General features: G+C 58.2%; 1 protein-coding gene across 1 annotated transcript in view; it reads right to left on the minus strand.

The window, feature by feature from the left end:
* Positions 1-13,114, minus strand: part of COL22A1 (collagen type XXII alpha 1 chain) — a 221,792-nt gene that overhangs the window by 78,269 nt on the left and 130,409 nt on the right. The window contains exons 29-37 of the mRNA XM_043483931.1: positions 12,759-12,821; positions 12,248-12,301; positions 8,976-9,017; positions 7,983-8,015; positions 4,901-4,954; positions 4,274-4,327; positions 2,995-3,048; positions 2,269-2,322; positions 630-683 (exon numbers count right to left, since the gene is read on the minus strand). Coding sequence (XP_043339866.1) covers positions 630-683; positions 2,269-2,322; positions 2,995-3,048; positions 4,274-4,327; positions 4,901-4,954; positions 7,983-8,015; positions 8,976-9,017; positions 12,248-12,301; positions 12,759-12,821 — 462 coding nt within the window. The remainder of the gene's footprint in view (positions 1-629; positions 684-2,268; positions 2,323-2,994; positions 3,049-4,273; positions 4,328-4,900; positions 4,955-7,982; positions 8,016-8,975; positions 9,018-12,247; positions 12,302-12,758; positions 12,822-13,114) is intronic.

Raw genomic sequence — 13,114 nt, forward strand, 5'->3', positions numbered from 1 at the left:
GGTCCTGAGGCCTATGTGGGCTCGGCGCAAGCCGAGACCCGGGCTCCTCAGCCCTGACACTGCTGATGCTCACAGGGGACGGTCTGCACTGAGAAGGGGCACTGTCCTGGGGGTGTTCAGAATCCCCGTCTCCACCCACAAGATGCCAGAAGTCGGAATAAACATGGGAGACATGTGCGAGAATGTGAGGTCAGGACGTGTCACCTGGGATTCCAAAAGGTCGGGGAGCCTGCCCCTCTGCCCTCGGAGTATTGGCGTTTTTGGGGGGGGCACTGTGTCTCTCTGCTTCCTAATGAATAAAGCTCTTTCTTGTAGCCCAGGAAGGTTTAATTTCGCACGTGATAGTGTGGGGTGGCTATGCTAGAGCACTGAATTGAGAGAAAGAGGGGCTTAGGAGGCAGACAGACCAGCTCTGCGGCTCTGGGTCGCAGGACATAGAGCTTCAGTCTACACCTCTGTCGGGCGGGGCCCCATCTGACCCTGTGTCTGTAGCGAGGGTTAGAGGAGATGACTGCAGAGGAGCCCTTGGCCTCCCGGGTCCTGAAGCGGGTCTGAGCAGAGCGGGCTCCTTTCCTGCCTCTTAAAAGCTGAGAACCGCCACGGAGGGTAGAGACCACACTGCGTCTTACCTTCTCACCGCGCTCCCCATCTTTCCCAGGGGGGCCCCTGGAGCCCGGGGGACCCTAGAGAAAGAAAGGTGATTGACAAGCTCAAGTTCAAGAGGGCCCAGGGCGCTCAGAGAAGAGCGATGGCCCCCTCCGGTCAGAGGCTCCCAACTCGTTCTCCACCCCTGACTTATTCCTCCTCCGCCGGCCTCCCTGTCCCCCGGGGACCGCCACTCATCCTCGCACATCAGAGCTCTAACCACGCGGCCCTGCTTCCCGACGGTCTGCCCACTTTGGGCTGTGGCTCTCAGAGGGCAGGCAGGGCATGGCGCGGAGGGGACCTCGGGGAGGAGAGGGTGACCTAGGAGCACAGCCTTGGCATCGTTGATCCGCCCGTGTCGTGAGCACAGCCTTGGCATTATTGACCTGCCCATGTCGTCAGCATCCCCTAGAGGCTGACTTTTCCAGGCAGGGCTCAGGGCAGGCGTCCCGCAGATGCAGCAGCAGGGACGTCAGAAACAGGATGACGGGCGGGTAGGGACACATTCACATGGATGCAGCTCGGTCCTGCCGGGGGCTCCGGGGTCCAACGGCAGACAGGTGCTCGGAGCGGCTCCCCCGGGGTGAAGGAGGTGGGCCGTTCACACACCCGTCGGCCAGGGCTGCTTCTGCTGCTGCTACTGGCCACGTGCCATGTGGCTGGACCATGAGGTCTCGAAAGGCCAGAGAAAACCGTCAGGCCAAGGGACGCAGGGTTGGCTTTGGGAAGAGCGCACTGACCCTGCAGGGGAGGGTGACGTGACGCGGGCCAGGGTCTCGCGGTTTCCACGGCAACCACTGACCACGTGCTGCTGTCTCCCTGTGCCTCAGTCTCCTCCTGAGTAAAAGGGGGCCACTTCTGACACCCGTCTCCCAGGGTCGTGAGGAGTCAGTGAGCGTGAAGGACTTAAAACAGTGCCTGGCACACACCTGCACCCACATCTGTCCTCTAAGCCGCTGTTATCATTAACAGAAAAGATGGTGACCGAACAGGACTGGACTCAGCCTACCCCAGGAGCACAATTCTCCGGTGCCCTTCACTGGACGCCACTGGGCACTTTGCTGCACAACTGAAATCGAAATCAATGTCCACGGTGGCTCTTAACGCGGGCCCACAAGCAAACCCCAGGGCCCCCAGGGGGTGGCTGCCTCCACAGGCCAAGTGCAGTGGGGCACGAAGGTGAGCCTACACAGCCCATGCGCTCCAGGCTGAAGATGAAAAAGCTGAGGCCTCAGGAACCCCTGCAGAGGCCTGGCAGCCAGTGAGCTGCGGCTAGGACCCGGCAATCCAATATTTAGGGTGTGTCCCGCTCCTACAGGTCCATCCTGCTTCCTCCAAGGCCAGCTGTGACACTGATCCCAGCATCAGTGCTGCTCACAGCTTTCTGCCCCCAACAATTTCCTTTACCACCTGCAGACCTCCTGAGTTACCAAGAGCCTCAGGTTGTAACTTTGTAGGTATCTTTGCTGGGACCTCAATTTCTCCATCTGTGAAATGGGAGCAGGGATGTCTACACCCTGAGTTCTGTCGTGGAGGACACATGAGTTAACTAGAGGGGTGGGCATCGCGGATCCACAACCAGTGCTGGTGCCGCTGCCCTCCCCACCCACCCCAGTCACTCACCACACTTCCTGGGGGGCCGCTGGGGCCAGGGGGACCTACAAGTCCAGGAGCTCCCTGTAGAGAGGCAGAAGAAGGTCAGAAAGCCCCAAGGAATTGATTACAAGCGGCTCCCCCAGTCTTTCTCCAAACTTGCCTCCTATTCAACTCTCCCTGATTTGCTCAAAATGCTTCTAGATGACATTCCCTCTACAGGAAGGATGGCCCCCCTATCCAGGAGGGTCAGGAGGGTCCCAGTAGCCAAGCCTCAAAGGAGCTGGATTCCAGCACAGAGGGGGCGGCAGGAGGCCAGGAGGACTCCGGGACGATCCTTAAGACCACAGCACGGAGGTGGCAGAGGCGGAGGAGTGGGTGTCGGGGGAGGGCAGAGAGGATGGCCAGGTGCCGTCAAGCACACGTCTCAGGTGGGGCGTGGCCTCTAGCTTCAGAGCATGGGGGAATGGAAACCCTGAAAATGGAACAAAATCTGCAGATCTGAGCTATGGAGACACACATTCTGGCATAATGTAAGTTGACTGTAAGGGTGTGATCAAGCCTTGGAGACGAGAGAGAGGACCCGGTGAGGCGGGGTGGACAGGAGGCGGCCCTGGGCCTGGCCAGCCCTCCAGGGTGGACGGCACTTTCCCAGGCCTGGCCGCACACTCAGCGGGGAGCTGGGCGCCCAGGGGCAGGGGTCGGCCCAGCCCCCTCCCGTGGGCCCCGGGAGGCAGGTGGCCAGGAAGGACTCACAGGGTTCCCGGCTGCTCCGGGCGTTCCCTGGGCGCCTTCTTGTCCCTTGGCACCCTGCATGGGAAACAGAAAGGAAGTGAGACGCCTCCTGCAACGCTGTCCTCGGCCCCACGCAGCGACGCGGGGGCACCTTTGTCATCAGAATCAGGTGATCCAAACTCAAAGAACAGGATTCCCGGGTGACTCAGAGATAAAGATTCTGCCTGCCTATGCAGGAGATGCAGGTTCAATCCCTGAGTCGGAAAGATGTCCTGGAGAAGGAAATGGCAACCCACTCCAGTATTCTTGCCTGGAGAATTCTATGGACAGAGGAGCCTGGTGGGCTACTGTCCATGGGGTCGCAGAGTCGGACACGACTGAGCGACTAAACCACCACGACCAAACTGAAAGGACAGGGAGCACGTTCACAGGTCCAGCGATCACAGCTCCGGGCTCCCTAAACTTCTTCAGTCTTCACCCCCAGGACACAGGCCGCAGCCCCTACCCTTCATCCTGACGTATGTGAGGCGCAGAGGGACAGGCCTGCCCGGGCGCACACAGGCAGCCAGGGGCCCCTGGGATCTGAGCCCAGACAGGCCACTCAGATCTCACGAAACACTGCCCAGCACAGAGCCAGTTAAGAGGCCAATATAATCAAAATGTAATCAAAATGTTAACACACTCTGCTAAGTTGCTTCAGCCGACCGACTTTGTGCGACCCCATGGACGGCAGCCCACCAGGCTCCCTGTCCCTGGGATTCTCCAGGCAAGAACACTGGAGTGGGGTGCCATTTCCTTCTCCAAGGCATGAAAGTGAAAACTGAAAGTGAAGTCACTCAGTCATGTCCGACTCCTAGCGACCCCATGGACTGCAGCCCACCAGGCTCCTCCGTCCATGGGGTTTTCCAGGCAAGAGTACTGGAGTGGGTTGCTATTGCCTTCTCCAAAACACACTCTAGGTATCCTTTATATTGGCACTGGAGATTTCCTGCATTTGAAAAGCCTCTGGGAGCCAGGACCACCCGGATTTTAAGAGTTGTCGGGGATGGAAGGTGCAGCAGGTTACCAGCTCTCCTAAACCCACACTTCAGTGACAGAGAAATGACCGCCTGGGCTCCAGGGGCTGCATTTTGGGGTTTCCTGGGAGAACCTCTCTCCCCAGGCCCTGGACTCAGTCCTAGCAGCGCCTGTTGTGGCGCCCCCTGGTGGACATTCCTAGAATGACAAGGTGGAGGGAACTGCGAGGGCCTAGCAGGAATTTCTGCTCTGGGAGCCAACAGAGGACAGAGGGGTCTCTTACCGGTGGTCCAACAGGCCCCCGAGGCCCCAGTTCTCCAGGATGACCTGGCAATCCCTGCAATGAAACCACCCATCAGTGGACGAGGTCACACCCTTGCTCTGGGGAGGCATGAACATGGGCAACGGGAAGGGATTGAGATCCACAGAGAGGAGGGAGGAGGAAGGAGCTACATTCAGCTCAGCAGGGCTCCTGTGTGCAGTTCAGACAGGCCCGAAGGTGTCCAGTCTCAGGAAAGCAGACGCACAGGGTGAGGGGTGCCGGGCAGGGTGTGGGGCAGGAATGAGGGGCAAGGGTGCGGGCAGGGGGTAGGGGAGGGGTGCGGGCAGGAGTGAGGGGAGGGGTGAGGGGCAGGGGTGAGGGACAGAGGTGAGGGCAGGGGTGAGGGGAGGGGTGGGGGCAGGGGTGAGGTCAGGGGTGAAGGGAGGGGTGGGGGGCAGGGGTGGAGGCAGGGGTGAGGGGAGGGGTGAAGAGAGGTGTGAGGGGCAGGGTTGAGGGGCAGAGGTGATGGGAGGGGTGAGGGGCAGAGGTGAGGGGAGGGGTGAGGGCAGGGGTGAGGGGAGGAGTGAGGGGCAGGGGTGAGGGCAGGGGTGAGGGGAGGGGCACGGGCGCAGAGCAGAGAGCACTCACCGGCTCCCCAGGCGCGCCGGGATCGCCCTTCTCTCCCCTGGGCCCAGGTTCTCCCTGTTGGCGGAGAAGCACAGAGTTAGGCATCTGCGCCCAGCCCGCCCTCGGGTCGGCCGCAGGGACCTTCCCGGCCTGTGCAGGCACCTCGCGCTGGAGGAGAAGCCGGCAGAAGCCGGTACCGCCCTGTGCAGTTTCCACGCTGCTTTCTCCACCCACGGACCTTGCCCCCCAGGCTCCTGCCGCCCCCCACCACCCACGCCCATCACTGGCCCTTGAGTTAGCATCTGCACGGCCTGGGCTGGGGCCCCACTCCCCCTGCACCGGCCGTTGATGGAATGTGCACACTCTACCCCAGAAAGCCGGGGTTCAGTGAGGCCCCCCCAACAACGAGGCTTTCAACAAAGGCAAGCTCCTTCCTCCTTCCAGAATCCCCATCTCCCACCAGCTCAGAAGAGCACACGCTGGCTCCATTCCTCAGACAATATCCTTACTCTAGCTCGCTTTCCCCCTAGAAAACGTCCCATGGTGGAAATTTGCAAAAGCGTTTTGTCTGGTCCTCAAGCCACTAGACACGACCCGTAAAGATGGAAGGGCAGATGGGGTGGATTTGGGGGACACAGAGGGAAGCAGCGGTGCATGCTTTCTGCCAGCGAGGGAAGGGACTGTGGGGGTCGGGTCAGGAGGGTGACCCTGAGGCTCTCAGACAAGATGCTCAGGGCGTTTCTACCCGGACCTGAGAGCCAACAGCAGAGCCTTCACCACAGGGGTGCTCAGCAGGCGCCCGTCAACAGCTGCTGAATGCTGAACGCGGGAGCCTCGTTCTCCACTGCCCCCTGCTGGTGATGCCAGCCCAGGGAGATGCCCGCTCTGGGTTCAGCAACTGCAGGGCACTGGCCAGGCCTCCCGGAACCCTCTGCAGGGGGAGGGGGTGGGTCAGGCTGCTCTTCCAGGGAGCGGCTTCTGAACCAGTTACAACGCCCCCCAAAAGCTCTCAGCTGTAGCGTCTCCCAGCCTGAGACTGCCTGTCCCTCCATCCTCCAGACAAGGAGCGGGCTCACGCTCCTCTCTGACATCGGACCCGCACGCCAGCTAACAGCTCTGTTCTCACTGTCATCACCACACTGCCTCGCGGCCTCCCCAGCTGGGGTCCCCGACATCCCCAGGAGGCTTCTTGTTCCTGCAACAGGAGTTGGGGCTCTCCTCCAGCCCTCGTCCCCTTCCTAGTCGCCTTCTTAATTATGCTGCAAACCTTGTGCATACATGCATGCTAAGTCACTTCAGTCATGTCTGACTCTTTGCGACCCTGTGGACTATAGCCCTCCAGGCTCCTCTGTCCAAGGGACCTGGCTGCCCCTCCAAATCTCCCGGCCCCTGCTGTGTGCAGGGACTCAAAGGCAGCCTGCTGAGGTGAGCAGGGAGAAGTCAAACAGAACAACGGCTTCCAAAACCATCAATACAAACACGGTTACCACAGCAACGAGGCAGCCCCAGAGGGATTCATGCAGTGATCCCCAATGAATCTTTTTCTCCCGTGGACACAATTTCCTTGCTTTGCATCTGGAAGTGGCTTCCTGGTCTCTGCAGAGCTCAGACCCTGCAGGAAGGTGTCCCCCCCACCAGCGATTCTAAGGGGTGGCCAGGCAGACCTCTGGCCCCTCTCAGTCCCTTCCCATGGGAACACCTGGGACATCATCTTTTATGGATGGAGTGATTCCTTTACAGAGAGGCTCGATGTGTAGGTTTGCCACAAGCTTTAGGGACTCAGGGTGGGCAAGAGGGAGGAGTCCCAGAGGATGAAGGGCTGAGACATCGTGTAGGGGGACATGGTTCTGGAAGAGGGAGGCGGCGGGGCAGTGTGACGGAACCTTGAACCTCGGCACCAGTGGGGACAGCGGCTCGGCCAGGGCCCAGGCCGACAGCGACCTCCCGATTCCTGATTCCAGAAAGGCCCTATGCAAGGTGCTCTGCTCCTCGAGCCTCGGGCCATCATCTGTGAGCCGGGCACAGGGCTGGTCGGAGCGATGCCTGCCCTGCGCCCGCCACATTCAAGGCTTCCTCTCTGTCCCTCCGAGCCCTTCCTTCGAGAGAGGAGACACAGCGGGAGCCCTACCTGCTCTCCCCTCAGCATCCTCCAACACTCCTGTGGTCCCCGGCCTCCTCCAACCACCCAGGGACAGCCCTCTGCCCTCGCTTCCTCCCCGTTCCTCCTCCAAAGCAGCTCAAAATCCTCCCTCTCCTTCCACGATGATTTCGGCACCGACTCAGTCTCTCTCCCTTTCTGCTCCCTTCTTTTCCATCACATCCAGGATCTCTTAGCTTCTCAAGTTGTAGCTACTTAATAGCAGCGATGTGGAGATGGTCCTCGCCTAAGCCTCTTGGCCGCCACACGTGGTGTAGCGGGTCAAGTCCTAACCACAGGAGAACCGCGTCCCCAAGAGTGAACCAACAAAGGAGGCGACTTTGGTGACGTCAGAGACCCTGGATACACTCGTTTTCACAGAAGCCCCTCAAGAAAGAGGAGGGAAAGGCTTCTGGAGGCTGCGGCCATGCTGAGCGTCCTTTTCCATCAAGGGCTTCCATCTTCAGAAAAAGCCACACACTCTCCCACCAGCCACTGCCCCAAGCAAGCTCAGTCCCCACTGGCCCCTGAATGGCCTCTCTAAGACTTGGCCTCCAAGACCCCCAGGCTGGCCCCCTCTCTGCGGGGCCCCCCCGACCTGCCCCCTCTGCCTTTTCACCTTCTGCCGTTCACAGGGCTCTGTCCTGCTTGGAACAACCGGCCACCCTGTGCAGTGAGGGGTCACTTTACCCAAAGAGAGGGGTGGCCTTCGCCCGCGGCTACTGGGAGGCCACCTCCCGGCCCCTGACCTGGGAGGTCCCGTCTGCCCCTGAAGCTGGCCCCTCGCCCGGCCTGCTCCCCGTCAGCTGCTAGGACGAGGTCGGGAACCCAGAGGCCTGACAGCGGCTGGCAGGTCAGGGCCGAGGGTCAGGACGCAGCCCAGCCCCCCGCCCCCCAGAGCATCCAGGGGCATCGCGAGCCAGGCCAGGGGGCACCGGGCAGCCACAAGGCGCCGCTGCTACTTACGGGCATTCTCGGGTGTGGTGTGAACAGGGACGTCTGCAAAGGAGACCGCAGAAACGAGACAGACGTGAGTGGACATCAGCAACCTGCCTCTGACAGACTTACGGTGGGAGAACGCAGCCTCGGGGGCTCCTTTAAGGATGATTCTCAACAGAATCACACATTCCTTTTAAAGCCCTTGCCCTCCACATGAGGCCGTCCCCTGCCTCAGCTACTAACTGACCAATCCCTACGTGCCCAGGCAAGGCCAGTTCCCGGAGCCACGTTCATCTCCCTTCCTGCCCCCCACCCCAAAATTCATTAAAGCACAGAATATCAAGGCTGGAAAGAAACATTCAAGTGAAAAAATAAATGCAAACTATGCTCACATATTTATATAGCCTTTGTTTTTTTTTTTAATTAGCATTTGTTATGTACCAGAAACTACAAAATGTACCTTATATATTTCAGTCAATTTTCACTACAAATGTATAAAGCACAGCTCCGTATAACATTCTTTTTCCTGAACAGATGAGAAGATGGAGTCTTTTTCACATTAAATAACATGTTTAAGATCACAATGCTGGTGAGCAGCACAGCTGGGATTCAAACCCGCTCTTTTCTTCTGGCTCCAAGGCCCCTGCTCTTTGCTCACGCGTGAACCCCAACTCACAATGCCCACCCTCGGGCCTGCAGAGGGTGGAGGTGTGAGTCCTGGGTCTATGTCCACGTTGCAGCCTCACCCTGGACAAACTGCTTCCTGTCTCTAACCTCATCCACACATGCAACAGGTGGGCACGGACACCCAGGGTCTAGCCAGTGTTCTCATCAACACTAACCATGTTCACTGAATAAACTAAGTCAATAAGTACAAGGTGGTTCTTACAGAAGCTCATGTACTTTCTGGATCACCAGACCCAGGGATGGGTCAGCTATTGGCAGACTCCCTTAAAAAAACGTCTATAACTATGTGGCCGGTGTGCAAGAGGAGAAAGGATTAGAAGCAAAGTAACTTACAGTGCCAGGTAATCCAGGGGGCCCCGGTGGACCCACTTCACCCTAGATGAAGAAATGGAAACAGCGGTAAAGAATCCACCTGCCAATCCAGGAGATGTAAGAGTCGCAGGTTTGATCCCTGGGTTGGGAAGATCCCCTGGAGGGGGGAATGGCAACCCACTCCAGTATTCCTGCCTGGAGAATCCCATGGACAGAGGAGCCTGGCAGGCTACAGCCCATGGGGTCACAAAGAGTCGGACATGACTAAGCATGCTCACACAGTCCTTCTTTTCCTGGAATACTTTTCCTAAGAAGACAGACTCACCCAGTCTGCCTCTACTGCAATTGATAGATATATAGATCCAAGCTATAAAATATTTCAAACAGACCAGAACTCTGTTCTGAGAAACATCTATGCTGCGGGTCATTTATACCATTCCATGGTGCACTTGGAGATAAAGTGACCACCCTCCCGTTGACAACACTGACGTGATTTCCCACCTGCTGCAGCCAACGTCCCCACACTGTCCTGGAGCCCAGGCTTGAGCCCCTGAGAGGCTCCTCTGGACCCTGCCCTCCTCGGAGGGCTCAGGCTCTTCTCAGGGGCCTAAGGGGTGGGTATTACATTCCTGTGAACTGCACAGGCTTGGAAGTCGACTCACCCAAGCTTGAAACCTAACTATGCTATTTTACACATTATTTTACTTCTGATGGTGTGTTTTCCTCTGTGCAAAATAATGGTGACGGTACACACAGCTCACAGCGTCCTCTGGGGACTCAGACTTTCAGCACAGTCCCAATGAGGAGGAAATTGTTACTCCATTTGCCTCGAGGAAAGGAGGTCACTGGGCTGCTCCATCAGGAGGAATGGTCCCCAAAGCCTCTCATTCCATGTGAGTCACGATGGTGTTGGGACAGGGATATCTCTGCTCATGTGTGTCCTAGCAGCCCAGGGTCCATGCGTGCAGGCCTGGGTACACACGTGGTTATTAGTGGACAAATGAATGAATAAAGCTGACTGAGAGATGGGCTAGGCTTCTCTTATTAATAGTGACAACAATACAATGATAATGAAAAGTAGTTACATGATAATGGAAAAGCATAATGGAAAAGAATATTTTAAAAAATGTCTACATGTGTGTAACTGAGTTACTCTGATATACAGCGGAGATTACCCCCACATTGTAAATCAACTATACTTCAATTAAAAAGTTTTTTAAGTGGTTACATTGTTTTCTATGCTTGTTTCTATGGTTATGCAGGATTTAATCCCAGGTAGCAGCTCACTTTTCTATGTGCGTTAATTCCCTTCATCGCCACCGAGATGCCTGGAGCAGAGGTGCTTCATGTGCGCCCCATTCTCCGGATGAGCAAACTGAAGTAGGGCCACACTCGGGCCCCTGCCCAAAGCCACACAGACAGCAGCTGGGGCAGCCTGGTGGTAAACTCTGAGCCCACGCCCTTAGCCACTGCGAGGCCTTCCCCTGACCATGTTGCAGAAGCTTCAGAGAGAATACAGCACCTTTCCCAGTGCTGACTCCACCCACTTCTCCTCTTGACACTGTTGACCACATGTTCCAAAACCAGTCTCATCCAAACCATCCAAGTTCAGGGTTTCCCACTGCAATGCACATGCAAGCGAGTTCAGTCTGTCGTGTCCGACTCTCTGCCACCCCGAGGACTGTAGCCCACCAGGCTCCTCTGTCCATGGGGTTCTCCAGGCAAGAACACTGGAGTGGGCTGCCACATCCTCCTCCAGGGGACCTTCCCGACCCAGCGATGGAACCCGCGTCTCCAGCACTGGCACGCAGGTTCTTTACCATTAGCACGACAGTGCAAGGTATGAACGGACATAAACAAGAAGGGGGCTGGAGGAGAGATGTGTGTCCAACCCCAAGGACCTCAAGACCACCTTTCTGGAGGAGCCTTGCCCGCCTTCGATGCTGTGGGGCGAGCTGGCGGGGCAGAGCCCAGGAGCTCTCTGGCTTGGAGAAAGATGCCCGCCTGGGGAAGGGTCTCTGAGCTCTGGAGTCAATGCGGCTGGCATGGGCTGCCATCCCCGCTTCTCCGCAGTTTAAGTGTCTCAGCCCCAGCTGACGCAGGGGCGTTATCACCCTCCCCTCAGAGATGCCCTGGGATCAAAAGGCTCTCAGTGTGGGGTGGGGAGGAAGTGGACCAAACCGCTGAGGAAGGGACGCCCAGGCACGGCCAGCAGGGGGCGATGTTGCTTCAATATCACTTTTTTTTTTAAACCCAGAACTGTCTATGATGACTTATTTCTCTAGAGGCAAAGAAAAGCAGGCCAGATTCTTCGGAAGCTTGAATGCGACTCTGCCGTGGCCCCGGCAATTCTGCCAAAGCAATAAAAGGGCTTAATGGCCTCGCTGAGTCCTCTGCATCTTGGAAATGAGTTTCTCAAATAGAAATTGCTTTTCTGAGAAGTCCAGGAGAGCCGCGGGCCTGAACAGCTTATCCACCAAAGCCCTTTCCATTGCAGGATCTCTATTTATAGATTGCAGGTCCGTTCGGAACAAAGACCTTGGCCCTCAGCCTGGGAGCGGGGATGGGGGTTGCTGAGCAGGATGGTGGGCAGGAGAGTGGGACACAGGAGGGTGCGGAGCTCAAACTAGGAGAACCAGGTGGCCCCCCAGGCAGCAGAGGGGGGATTGCAGGGCCCCGCTGGGTGTGAGGCTACCCGGGCTCCCCCGGGGCCAGGCCAGTGTGCCATGTGGACCCGCTCAGAGCCTGGATGCTGGGCGTAGACTGTGGTGAGGTCTCACTCCCACCGCCCTCCATCCACACAGCCCCGGGCCAGCAGCCTGGCCCTTTCGTGCCTCAGTGTCCTCATCTATAAACTGGGGGTGTTGCTGATAATCCAACCCGCCTCTGGATGTCGCCAGGATCACCCGAGTCACTACGTGTGCTGTGCTTGCGATGACGACCCTGGCCTGTGGCAGGTCCCACCTCCCTGGCGCTGGTTCCTGGAGGCCCACAGTTCTCAGGCTCCACCACTTTATATGAGAGACTCAGGCATCCACGGATTTCAGTTATCTGCAAGGGCTCCTGCAGCCAACTGCCCGTGGATGCCAGCCTATACAGGCAGCTCTGCTTTCGGGCCAGCAAGGGAGACACGGGGATCAGATGGGATGCTCAGGACCGCAGCGGGGAGAACCAGGACCGCCACCCGGGCCACCGCTGCGACTTCAGGCACGGGACTCCCTGCACGTGAACAACGGACGGGCGGTTGTCCGACACGTGGCACCGACGCCCAGGACGAGGGCAGCAGCTCCTACCTTTGCACCTTGGTCGCCTTTCAGGCCGGGAAGCCCCAGGGCCCCTTTCTCTCCCTACAGAGAAAAGATAAAACCAGAAGACATTAAAACATGACTGAGTGTAACGGCTGCCTCTTCCAGGCAAGAGCAAGGGGACCCTGAGCAAAATACTGTTTCATCTCCCCAGCCTGCCCTGCCACGGTGAGGACTGAGATCGAGGGACGTGTTGGTTGTGTGAAGGGGCAAATGCTCCATCTGGCACCTGACAGCTGACGCCCCCCGTTGTTCCCACAAATTTCATCTGAAGCTACTCCACCCGCCCTTCCAGATGGACCCCTTGGCCGCTGTCCCCTCGTTCCAGCGCATGGCCCACGGTGGCCCCATGCCCCACCTCTCCTCTTCCATAAACACTGGGGAAAATGCTCTAACCCCATCCCGGGTCAGCCCGTCCTCGAGCGTGCAAGCCAGGACAGGGGGCTCTCTCCTCGGGCGCGGCGCGTGGCCTCGCTGGCAAGAAGCACCCACCACTCACCTGGTCTCCTTTCTCTCCCCTCGCACCTGGGAGTCCTGGGAAGCCTGGGAGCCCTGCCTCTCCCTGCGGAAAGAACACAGTGCCACTGTCGGTGGGCCCAGGGAGGAGGCTGCCCCCAGACCCCTGAAGGAGCAGGGTAACGTGGAAATAAAGCAGCGGAGAGAGGGGGATTCTACACGCGGTTCCGGGGGCGGCCCCAGGTGCGGGCTCACTCTGCGCTCCCTCGCCCGGGAACCCTTACTTCCCCTCTCTTCCGACTCCTCATCCCTCTGGATCAGCCGCGATGTCACCTCCTGGCCACCTCTCCTGACATCCCCCGAGCCTGAGTGGGGGGCCTCCTGGGACCCTTCTGCCAC

The sequence above is a fragment of the Cervus canadensis genome, chromosome 12 (assembly GCF_019320065.1).
Source record: "Cervus canadensis isolate Bull #8, Minnesota chromosome 12, ASM1932006v1, whole genome shotgun sequence".
NCBI classification, from domain to species: Eukaryota; Metazoa; Chordata; class Mammalia; order Artiodactyla; family Cervidae; genus Cervus; species Cervus canadensis.